Raw genomic sequence first — 12,158 nt, 5'->3', positions numbered from 1 at the left:
ATCCTATTTTATCCTCATTACCTCAGCATGACAGAACAAGTTTGTAATGATGTGTAAATGCATGAAGTCGTTTAAAATAAATGTAACCGTTTTATAAATACAGCATGTGAGTTTTCTAAATGAAGGGCACATGAGAATCATTTCAACCAGATAATTTAATCTTAAATCCAGGATCTTTCAGTTTTCGGTGCATCTGAAATCTTTACACTTGAGCGATGATCGAAGTGCTCTCTGAAGAGTGCTGATCACAGGTACAGTTTGATGAGCTCATCGCTGACGGCGGAGGGCGTCAGCACCCCGAGGTCAGTGAAGAGGAGCGTGATGAGGGACGGGGGGGTGTAGTCGATCAGCGGGTGCTCCTGGCTGAGATCCACTGTTTTCAGGATATCTGCTTTATACTGAAACATGCACAGAAAGAGATATTATGGACCTATTTATGTATAATAAGTGGAACTCTGTGTTTAAACTAAAATTAGCCCATGATTTACTCACCCTCAAGCCATCCTAGATGTATATGACATTCTTCTTTCAGACAAATATAATCTGAGTTATATTAAAAAATATCCAGGCTCTTCCAAGCTTTATAATGGCAGTGGATCGCAACCAACAGAGTGAAGCTCAAAAACGTGGATCTATCCGTCATAAACAAACTCCACACGGCTCCTGGGGTTAATAAAGGCCTTCTGAAGCAAAGCCATGCATTTGTGTAAGAAAAAAAATTCATATTTAACTTCATAAAACTCATATGTAAAATTCTAGCTTCCGGACAAATGGCCAAACGCGAGTCTACTTGCGTATAAAGCGCAACTTATGACGTTTGAAGTAGCGTAGTGTGACATGGCGTAGTGTAAATATCAGCGGTACGTCGCATTACATCAGTATCAGTAGAAACCCGGTAGTATTTTTGAATGACCGTGCTTCCCTCCCTCATGTCCCCCTGAGACGAGAGATTTCTGTATTGTGTGTCTGGAAAAAAAATCGTCATTTAGTGTCATCAGAGGCTTTTTAGTCCAGAGGCGAGAGACTCCAGCCAGTAGGAGGAGCTCGTCCCGCATGTGTTCAACCCGCCCATAGGGGGATCTCACGATAAAACGCCGTCTTTTCAGTTTCGAGTCGACTAGTAGCCTAGCTGTATCATTTCTCCCGATACTGCCCTCTGTAACCGGTGGGCGTGGCTTGGGAGTGGCCTCGTAGGGCAGCGAAGCAAGTGCATTCTGGGAGTTGTTGTCTTTCATCCACATGAGCCAAAAATACATTTTCTGGCTTTTCTCAGTCTAGAAGACACCAACTTCTAAAATAATTTCACATTTCTACTACATAAAATGACCCAATTTAAATAAGTTTTACTTCTCCCCACTCCATTTCAAGCATAAATGTACAAGTTATTATTATTATTATTATTATTATTATTATTGTGTATCTTTTCTGTTGTCACACTATTTGCTTGAAATAAATAAATAATAAAAAATAATAAAATACACATTCATCTTTCCAGCGGTGAAATATCCCTTTAAGTCGAATCCGTATGTTCGTTTGGCCGGAAGCTAGTTATTTTACTTTATAAAGTTTTAACTATGAATATTTTTCTTACACAAACACATGGCTTTGCTTCAGAAGGCCTTTATTAAACATTAAAAAATGTTTATGACTGATAGATGCACGTTTTTGAGCTTCAATCTGTTGGTTGTAAAGCTCGGAAGAGCCAGGACATTTTTTTATATAACTGTATTAACTCCATATTTTTTATATAAATTGTATTCGTCTGAAAGAAGAAAGTCATATACACCTAGTATGGCTTGAGCTTGAGTAAATCATGAGCTAATTTTCACTTGAAAATGAACTACTCCTTTAAGGTGTGTCGTAATTACGAGATTCCAACTTGTAAAAAGCGTTCATGTCCTCGTAGAACTCGGAATCACAGCTTGTAAACTGGGAGTTTTCTGAGAGCTCATACTTGTACCATGTGACCACTGCAGATTCATTTTAGGTGCTGATAACATAGAAAGGAATAATTCTCAGTCCGAGGACGTGAACAGCTTCAACGTCACATATTGTCATCTCGTAATTACGACATGGCGTGAACGCAGCATTACCTTGAATCTATCGGGTACGTCCTGCTGGTTAAGAGGGTAGAGTCGCACAAACTTAAAACTTTCTGCCACCACATAAAATGGTTTGTTGTGCGCCTTCGAACACACAGCCATCTGATAGGTGCCAATCTAGGACATGAATGAATGAATAATTTGATCAATCTAAGGAATGAATGGTAAGAAATAAATGCATTTTGTTTTAAGGCGGGACACTATAGGCAAAACCGTTGTTTTATTAGGCACTGGTCAATTGTAAGATTTTTTTCCTTTTGTAGCACGTCTTGTTTCAGACTAGTGAAAAGAAAACATTTATTAGACTATCTATTTGCATCTGTAGATTACATTTAAAATGCATATCCTTAAAGGCTGATTTCTCGAAATTAATGTTAACTATTAAAAATTAATAGTCAAATCTCCACTTTAGCAGTTCTTAAACACAGCAAACATTACAGCTTTATTCCTGTTGAAGGTTTTTACACAGGGGTATTGACAGTTTATGATATGTTATTGCTAAACAATGATTTGTTATTGTCTGTTGACAGTATTTTCTGATTTATGGAGTTTTGGATACGAGTCGACAAAATCAAGCGAGTAGAATTGTGAACTTGTTTTTATCCAATGTTCAGGTTTTGTGTTCTGGAAGTGTATGCAAATGAGTGCAGATTTAATTAGATGATGGCTCATTTGCATATTTACACAACTTTTCAGAAAACCATTGTCTTAGGGTACATTTACACGACAATGATGTAGTAAAAACGCGTTTGTAAATTGAACGTGTCGAGGCTTCCGGTCTAATCCTCTTCCAGTTATCTTCAGCTGTACAAAACGGCTCCATACGCTGCTAGATACATCAAACTGGTGCTTCTTACCATGTTATTTGAATGTATTGTTGTAATTATAAACTTGTAGTGCAAACAGTTTTGTTATTCTTCTAGTTGTTTTCCTGTTAGCGATTATGAAGTCTCGCACATTCACAGAAACGTCTCACTTCTGCGTTGCATAAGATGGATTTCCCAGTAGTGTCTCGCCTTAAGTACAACTGCAAACATCAAGACAACAAGTGTGTGTGTATTTCTGACCTTGTTTATAACTCCGCCACTCTCCACAACGCCCTCAGCGCCCACGATTACCAGGTCTACCTTCTCCATGATGTACCTACAATCACACACACACACAAGTAGCAGAGTCGTACAAGAATGAAATCAGTTAAGAGGTTCTATGACAGCTTTGATGTAAAGACAAAACTAAGACACTTACCCGACTGCAGCATCAAGCACGATTGTGACGGGTATATTGAGTTTGCGTAGTTTTTGAGCCATAAGTTCACTAAGACAATAGGAAAAAACATTCATAAATGATTGCATCATAAAAAACTATATAAACAATGTACAAATAATAAATTATTTTATATGGGATCTTAGTAAATCGGGGTCGTTAGGTGCGTCCCAATTCGCATACTTGTGCACTACTCTATGCCGTTTTGTAGTATAACTAGTGCGTTCACACTGAAAATTCCTAACAGAAAAAGTGCATTTTAAACCCCCGGATGATGTAATTAATGAAGACACTTCATGCACTCGACTGTCACAGCTTTAGTTACTGTACGTAGCGGAGGGGGAGGAGCATCAGAGATGGTGATTGACATTCTTACACCGTGTCCTAACCAGACGCGATGCGATAAGATTCCAGCGACAAATAATTTGTCTGTCCACACTAGACGCGACTGTGAGATGCGTCAAAATCAATCAAAACCCACAGCCAATCATAACAGCGTGTGGGCGGAGTCTCGTGGTGAGTGCACAGCACAAGTGTAATCTTGACGGCTTTATCACTTAATCACTTACATTATTAAAAATACATAGGCCACTGAGTTACTAAAACAATCTTTGTCAAAGAATACACTTGTTTGTTCACAGTTTGAACGTTCTTGTTTCCATTTGTTTAATTTCAAGATCTGAGGAGAATTATCCACTGTTGCTTTTACAGCTACAAAGCTGGAGCACTAAATGATATTCAAAGTCACATTACACGCTTTTAACATTAAATAAAGCACATAAACAGCACCTGAGATTATCATTGCCACACTTTGTGCTTGTGCCAGCACGACGTCACAGAAAAATAGAAACCGTTTCTAAAATAGAATCGTCACGTGTCGCCGTCGCGGCCGGTTAGGACAAAAACTCTGATTAACATGGAAAATAACCTTTTATCGCACGTCGCGTGTAGTTAGGACACGGTGTTACATTACACAGTTGAGAACATAGTGCATAATTACACAGTGTATAAGTGTGTAGTATGTCATTTGAGACACAACTTTTGCGTCCATATACTGTATATCACCGAGTAACAAATCTGATGGACGTGTGATATACATGACCCTTAACTAGACTAATTATTCAATACAGGGCTTCCTTAACACTCAAACAACCCACTCACTAGCCATTCTAAAATTACGTAGATTTATGCCAGCTACAGACTTCAGCAATCCTATAAGATCATTACAAATGTACGACATGGATCTATTAAACTTGGGTACGACATGTATGTAGACTGTATGATGATGACACATATTGAATCATAGGCTACGATAAGTTAGTATAGAAGTATAAAACGTCATCATGTGCTAGTAGTGAACAAATAAAGCGAGATAAATCACACTCTGGCAATTGTGGTTTTTATGTGCGCTGAAAAAAAGAGGAGAATAAGGACACAGTCATGGCTAGGGAAAAGAGGCCAATTTTGCAAATGGCACTTGAGGGAAGTAGTTTAAAATTTTAGCACCATGACACGTTGATCAATACGCCATTGAAACCTTTTCTGTTAATTTCAGTGTTTCTGCATGTTGTAGTGATGGGTCGGTCATGAACGATTCGTTCATTTTGAACGAATCTTTAATATGACTCGGGACTACCGAGTTGTCTCAGAGAGTGATTCGTTCATTTTGCGCTAACCGCACGTGCACAACATCCTGTGGGTTCTGTACTGGAAACAGAAATGATAAGTTCATCTCTCTAGTCTTTAGGTCTGATTCTTCTGAGTCTTTCGTTCTTTTGTCACGTGATGAACGAATGACAAGAACCCGAAGACTCAAAAGATGAACTAATCAATTCTGTATCCGGTACCGACTGCATAGCTCAGCCTATATGAGGCTGTCACGTGATGAACGAATAACTCGAACCCTAAGTCGATAGACTCAAAACGTGAACTAATCAGTTCTGTATCCGGTACTACAGACTGCATAGCTCAGTTTATGAGGATGTCACGGGATGAACGAACGGCTTAGATCGGGAGGTGAGGTAAACTAACAGCCTGAAGACCAAGATAAATTAATTAATCGTTTCTGCTTCTCATAATTTGGCCTTTTCCTTGCATTGCAATTTTTTCTAATTTCTATTCTAAATGCGATCAGCATTTGATGTGTTTGGGGAATTTGGCTAACATGAAACATTTTAAATACATTCTGCTGAAATGAACGAAATGACTCAAAAAAGATTCGTTCATTTTGATGAACGAGGTTCAAAGATCCGAGTCAGTGAAATGATCCGAACTTCCCACTGCTAGCATGTTGTGTCAGCCAGAGATGAAGACTCACCCTGCTGAATCCGGCTGTGATTCAGTGACGTATACTGTAAAACGTTTGTTATCAGCTGCCGCATTTTCCAGAACCTTTAACACCACTCGGGATGACGAGTGTGTGAGGATTTTCTGCAAATGGAAGGCAGATATGAGAGGGTGTCCAAAATAATGACAAATGTGACCCTGGACCACAAAACCAATTTTGAGATTTATACATCATCTGAAAGCTGAATAAATAAGCTTGTGTGGTTTGTTAGGATATGACAACATTTGGCCGAGATACAACTATTGAACATCTGGAATCTGAGGGAGCAAAAATGTTGGCGATTGTGCTGCATTCACTCACAGAAATAAATGTTCTATATATTTACGGTAGGAAATTTACTAAATATCTTCATGGAACATGATCTTTACTTAATATCCTAATGATTTTTGGCATAAAAGAAAAATGGGATAATTTTGACCCATACAATGTATTGTTGGCTATTACCACAGATATACCCGTGTGACATGTGACTGGTTTTGTGATCCAGGGTCACACATGATGTCTTTTAGGAACGACTGTACTTACGGCTCCATCTTTGATGAAGGTGTGGCACAGTTTACCCACTTTGCCTCTAGAGAGGGATATTTTCTTCAGGAAAAGTTCACCTCTCTCTATCATCACATTCTTACACTGTGAGAGATCCTGTGACACAAAGCGAACATCACAAGGTCAATCACACTGTGACAGAACAAAAAACTGAGCAAATAATAACAGCGTTTTAAGAGCATTAATAAAACAACTTTTTGACAAGCACATAATAAGCAGCATATACTGTTTAGTCGTCACTTTCAAAACGTTGAACCGTGGAGTGAAGGATAATCCCTATAGAGCCTGCTATATCATATTCAATACGCACATTTCTGAAGTCGTCTGATTGATAGTTTAGGCTTTTTCAGCAAGTTAAAGGCCTTTTAGTATATATAAACGTCCACCTTCAGCTCGTGCTTCACGTGTTTTTAAAGTGAAATCTGATTATTATAAAGTAAACATAAGAATAACCTTTATATTGTTAGTAATATTTAAACTGGACTGAAGCAGCTTCATTTCATTTATCATTTTTTTTAGAAAAAAACATGTTCAAATGTGAGTCTCAAATATAATCATCAGGCTTTTGAGGAAGTTGTTAATCTCTCAATCCTCATTGTATTGCATTGCATGTTTTAAAAATACAGAGCTTTGATCATAAAGCTCAGCATTTAAATATCATCTTACTAAGACATATTATTGTCAGATGAAGTGACGACTGATATTTATATGCATTTTACATCTGCTACAGTGTTATAAATATTTCACTGATTTACTTTACAAGCATCATAGAATTTCATCTTTCAGCCACATATTTATCAGCGGCTGAAGAAAAGTGTATATTTTTGAATAAAATTAAGGTGTTTTTTTCTCGAGTTTGAGCTTCGTATCCTCACTTTATCAGAGCCATGAAAGCCTGATGTTTCAAAGCATAAAACACACATGCAAACCTTTCTGTTTAAAGGTTCAATAAACTGTTTCATTTCATAAAAAAAATTCTTATTTCTAGTGCTGTCAAATGAATTAATCGTGATTAATAGCATCTAACATAAAAGTTTGTATATATATATATATGTGTGTGCGTGTATGTATATATATATATATATATATACAGTGCAATGCATAAGTGAATACACCCATGCTAAAGTTGACTAAAAAGAGGAATAAAAAAATCTTATTTTGGAAATTGAACTTAACGCCTTAATTTAAAAAATTAGGAAAAATCCAACCTTTAAGGACACCAATTTTCTTTGTGAATGAATAATGTATCGTAAATAAATAAATGTTCTCCCTTAAAATACATGGTGCATAAGTGAGTACACCCCTATGTTAAATTCCCATAGAGGCAGGCAGATTTTTATTTTTAAGTTTTTTTTTTTTTTTTTTTTTTAGGATACTATGCATCCTGATAAAGTTCCCTTGGCCTTTGGAATTAAAATAGCCCCACATCATCACATAGCCTTCACCATACCTAGAGATTGGCATGGAGTACTTTCCATAAGATCATCTCTCAATGCAAATCAAACTAGCTATTAGGCTAACTGAAATAAAACCATGCCAATCTCTAGGTTATGTGTGATGCTATGTGATGATGTGGGGCTATTTTAATTCCAAAGGCCAAGGGAACTTTATCAGGATGCATAGTATCCTAAAAAAAAAAAAAAAAAAAAAACTTAAAAATATAAATCTGCCTGCCTCTATGGGAATTTAACATAGGGGTGTACTCACTTATGCACCATGTATTTTAAGGGAGAACATTTATTTATTTACGATACATTATTCATTCACAAAGAAAATTGGTGTCCTTAAAGGTTGGATTTTTCCTAATTTTTTAAATTAAGGCATTAAGTTCAATTTCCAAAATATGATTTTTTATTCCTCTTTTTAGTCAACTTTAGCATGGGTGTATTCACTTATGCATTGCACTGTGTATATATATATATATATATATATATATATATATGTGTGTGTGTAGTATACATACACACATATATATTATACATTTACAAACTTTTATGTTAGATGCGATTAATCGATTTGACAGCACTGATTATTTAATGTCAGGCTTTACAGGGTTAGTTCTGCACTACTGATCCGAGCAGCTCCAGTACATGGTCTCTCTCGTCTCTGCTGAACTGACCGGATGCTCCAGTGAGGTCAGACTGATGAAGCGCAGGAACAGCTCTCCTCCCGACGACACGGCCACCGATGAGTCCGTCTCCTGGAGCTGATGGATGGCCTGCGTCATGTTCTCTCTCAGGCCCAGGATAGTCTCGCCTACAGGAGGAGGAGGACAAGCATCGGTTCATGTCCACAACTCACTCTCACACATACACACACGCAGAGCACACTCACTCTGGTCTCTCTTCAGGAACTCCAGCAGGGATCGTATCGCAGCCACCGCTGAAGCCACGTCTGGGTCTTCTCGGATCTGCGCTCGGAAATACTCCACCAGTTCTGCGAGGAAACACGTTTGTTGATTCATCTCAGTTTTGGGCTTGCAAGTAAACAACATTAAACTCCCATTCTGAAGGCATATTGAAATATAAGTAACATTCTGGGGGTTTTTCTGTCAAATTTTTACACTTTACAGTAAGGTTTTACTTTGTTAACAGTATGAACTAACAAAGACCAATTGTATTTTTGTTAATTAACATTATATTGCTCATTTTTAGTTCATAATGGCTAATGCACGAGACCTTATTGTAAAGTGTTACAACTTTTTGTGTAATTTAATGTTATTTATATTCAGAATCTAGAGCCAAATTAATTATTTAAACTATTAAATATAATTATTTAAACTATTAAAGCTATTAATAATTACAATTATTAATATTTATTAATATATCCTTTAAAAAATTGCAATAACAACTACAGTCATGTATTAAAGGTGAGTGAATAAAACAAAGGGATATCCAAACATAAATAAAGGACCTAATAAAAATGTAGCTTTCATAACACACAATCGTAGCATCAGTCCAATCATCATCATCAATAAATGTGTGATACTTGTCCTGAAATAAATAAATACAGTAATAATAATATCCGGCTGAACGAAGGGCAAATCTTCTTATTCCCATGAACGCTTTCTCTAGATGTTTTCTATATGTGTAAAATCTGTCTAAAGCCTTTTACAACATCACAGAATGAAGAGAATAACATTATACAGCTCATAACTGGAAGATGATTAGAACACAGCTGCTAACAAGATAGCATGTAGCATCATTGCATTGGTTTTCATAACTACGCTCTCAAAACTCACCTCTTTCTTCCATATTCAAGAAAAAGTGCTCAGAAATGTGTTTCAGGAGCGATTCACAGTTTAATTCTCTCTTTCTTACGACGCTTCGCTGATGCAATGTTCCCTCATGACACTCTGACACTGACCCGATGGAATATTCTGACCTAGTCAACAGAATAATGTTTATTTTACTTTTTTTAGATTAGCGACTTTGCCAACAGATTAATGTTTATTTTATATTTACTGTATTTCCTTCAAATCAGCAACGTTACAGTGAACAAGTGTGCACTTTCTTCTCCTTCTTCTTCTCTTCTTCTTCTTCTTTGTTTTTAACGGCAGTTGGCAACCAGCTTTTGGTGCATTACCGCCCCCTTCTGCTCCGGAGTGTGAATCAGACAATAGGCTTACAATCTAGTTTCCACATAAAAAAAAAAAAAAAAAAAAAAAAAACACTTTCATTCATTACCCAACACACTTACCCATATCCCTATTTTATCTTCATAACCTATTGAACAAACCAGTTTCCCTTAAGAAAGTTAACAATATCCTAACCTGTGCTCTATCACCTACGCTCAACACTCCTTTTAATGTTAAATCCTGCACCCCTATTTCCCTCAAATTATTCCTCATTGTTACTCTCTGTTCCTCATACCTCCTGCATCTTATAATTATGTGCTCCACTGACTCCTCTTCCTGACACCACTCACACAAGCCTGTCTCGTGTTTTCCTATCATTTTCAGTGATCTGTTTAAAGCACCGTGCCCCAGCCTTAACCTTGTCACTACAGTTTCCTCTCTCCTGTGCCCACCACCTAACCTATTTATTTTTACACTCTTTTGAATTTGATATAAATGCCTTCCTTTCTCCTCTCTGTCCCACCTTTCTTGCCAAATTTGGTTAGTTTTTTCCCAGATGATACTTTTGACCTCTGCTTTACTTATTTTAATTTGCATTTCTATATTTCCCTTCTTTAAAGCCCTCTTTGCCAATTCATCCACCTGCTCATTCCCTTTCACCCCTACATGTGCTGGAACCCACATAAATTGTACCTGTCCTCCTTGATTTGTTATTCTTGTTACTGACTGAAGGACTTCATATAATACATCTTGACGGCTAGAGTGAAAAGACCTTAAACTCTCAAGGACTGAGGATGAATCGGTGCATATCAGAACCTTTTTCTCCTTCTTCTTCTTCTTCCTTGGGTTTTTAAGGCAGTTGGTATCCAATATGTTACATTACTGCCATCTGCTGTCCATTATCATGTCACTTTTTTATTATATTCTTCTTTCCAGTCCAGTCCTCTTTAAAAAATAAAACAAATATTTCTTTCCTTGCTCACTCTTTCCACATCCTAATATACTTTTTAAATTGTACTGTCCTATACCAATTTCTTGTAAGCTATATTTCAACTCTTGTCTTTCTTTTATAAATTTCCTGCATGACATAAAAATGTGACTAACTGTTTCTTCCTCTTGACATTCATCGCATTGGCCTGTGGGATGTTTTCCTAACATATGAAGAGTTCCACTTAACTTACAATGCCCAATCCTAAGTCTTGTTAGTACCACTTGTTCTGTCCTTCTATTTGACATCTCTCTTATACTGCCTACTTTATTTTGAATCATGTATAGTTGTCTTCCTTTACTTTCATGATCCCATTGATGTTGCCATATTTCCATTATCTTTTTCCACACTAGACTCTTCCCTTCTGATTTTGACAATTTAATTTCAATGTCAACATGCTCTTTTTTTGTTGCCTTTTTTGCCAATTTATCAACTTTCTCATTTCCCTGTATGCCCACATGTGCTGGTATCCACATATATGTTATATTTTTCCCTTGTCTACATACCCTTGAATTTAAAAACAAGATTTCATATAATATTTCTTGATGACTACTAGCTTTTCCAGTCTTCATACTCATAAGAGCTGATACTGAGTCACTGCATACTAGAATGTTAATATCCCTGCATTGTTCAATCCATTCTAATGCAACAAGTATAGCACATAATTCAACTGCATAAACATTTATGCTGTCAGATGTTCTTTTGCTAATTCCTATCTCATATTTAGGGATGTATACCGCAGACCCTGTCGCATCTGTTTGTAGGTCCTTTGACCCATCTGTATAAATCTCCGTATTGTCCTTATACTTGTTCTTATATTTAAAATATTCATTGATTATATCTATATTTCTGTTACAACCTTTAATTACTAAAAGCTCTAGATCAACCTTCGGAATTTCCAATGTCCAAATTGGCTTAACAGGCCATAACACAGTATTAGCAAATCTTTTATTATACACTTCCATTTCTTTTGCAATTAAATCAGCTGTCCAGCCAAAACTTTCTTTCTTTCTTCTCTCCTTTTCCCAACACTTTTGTAATACCTTTTTTGTTGGATGACTATCCTCATGCCCTCGAAGATTTATCCAATAGTTTGCAGTCAGTTGTTTCCGTCGAAGCCACAATGGCATTTCACCTCCCTCCACCTGAAGTGCACATACTGGAGAAGTTTTAATTGCCCCTAAACATATTCTTAAGGCACACGCTTGCACAATATCCAATTCAGCTAATGTTGTCTTTGCTGCTGACCCATACGCAATACTCCCATAGTCTAATTTAGATCTTATTAAAGCAATGTATATATATTTTAAAGCTGAAACACTTGCACCCCACTCC

The 12,158-nt window shown here is 36.8% G+C and overlaps 1 protein-coding gene across 2 annotated transcripts; it reads right to left on the bottom strand.

The window, feature by feature from the left end:
- Positions 1-137: 137 nt before the first annotated feature.
- Positions 138-10,670, bottom strand: eif2b1 (eukaryotic translation initiation factor 2B, subunit 1 alpha). 2 transcript variants are annotated; one of them, XM_084413669.1, is made up of 11 exons: positions 10,529-10,670; positions 9,751-9,889; positions 9,500-9,642; positions 8,593-8,694; positions 8,378-8,514; positions 6,238-6,354; positions 5,683-5,795; positions 3,348-3,416; positions 3,170-3,245; positions 2,094-2,219; positions 138-398 (listed from the first exon to the last, which is right to left on the bottom strand). In XM_084413669.1, the coding sequence occupies exons 3-11, from the start codon at positions 9,510-9,512 to the stop codon at positions 246-248; spliced, it is 906 nt and encodes a 301-aa protein (XP_084269795.1). In that variant the 5' UTR covers positions 9,513-9,642; positions 9,751-9,889; positions 10,529-10,670; the 3' UTR covers positions 138-245. The 2 variants fall into 2 exon arrangements, with proteins under 2 accessions (XP_084269795.1, XP_084269794.1); XM_084413668.1 differs by having other exon boundaries at positions 9,723-9,889; positions 10,529-10,667.
- Between the last annotated feature and the right edge of the window lie 1,488 nt (positions 10,671-12,158).

This window comes from Rutilus rutilus, assembly GCF_951802725.1.
Source record: "Rutilus rutilus genome assembly, chromosome: 7".
Lineage (NCBI taxonomy): Eukaryota > Metazoa > Chordata > Actinopteri > Cypriniformes > Leuciscidae > Rutilus > Rutilus rutilus.
This window is presented reverse-complemented; position numbering and strand designations above follow the sequence as displayed.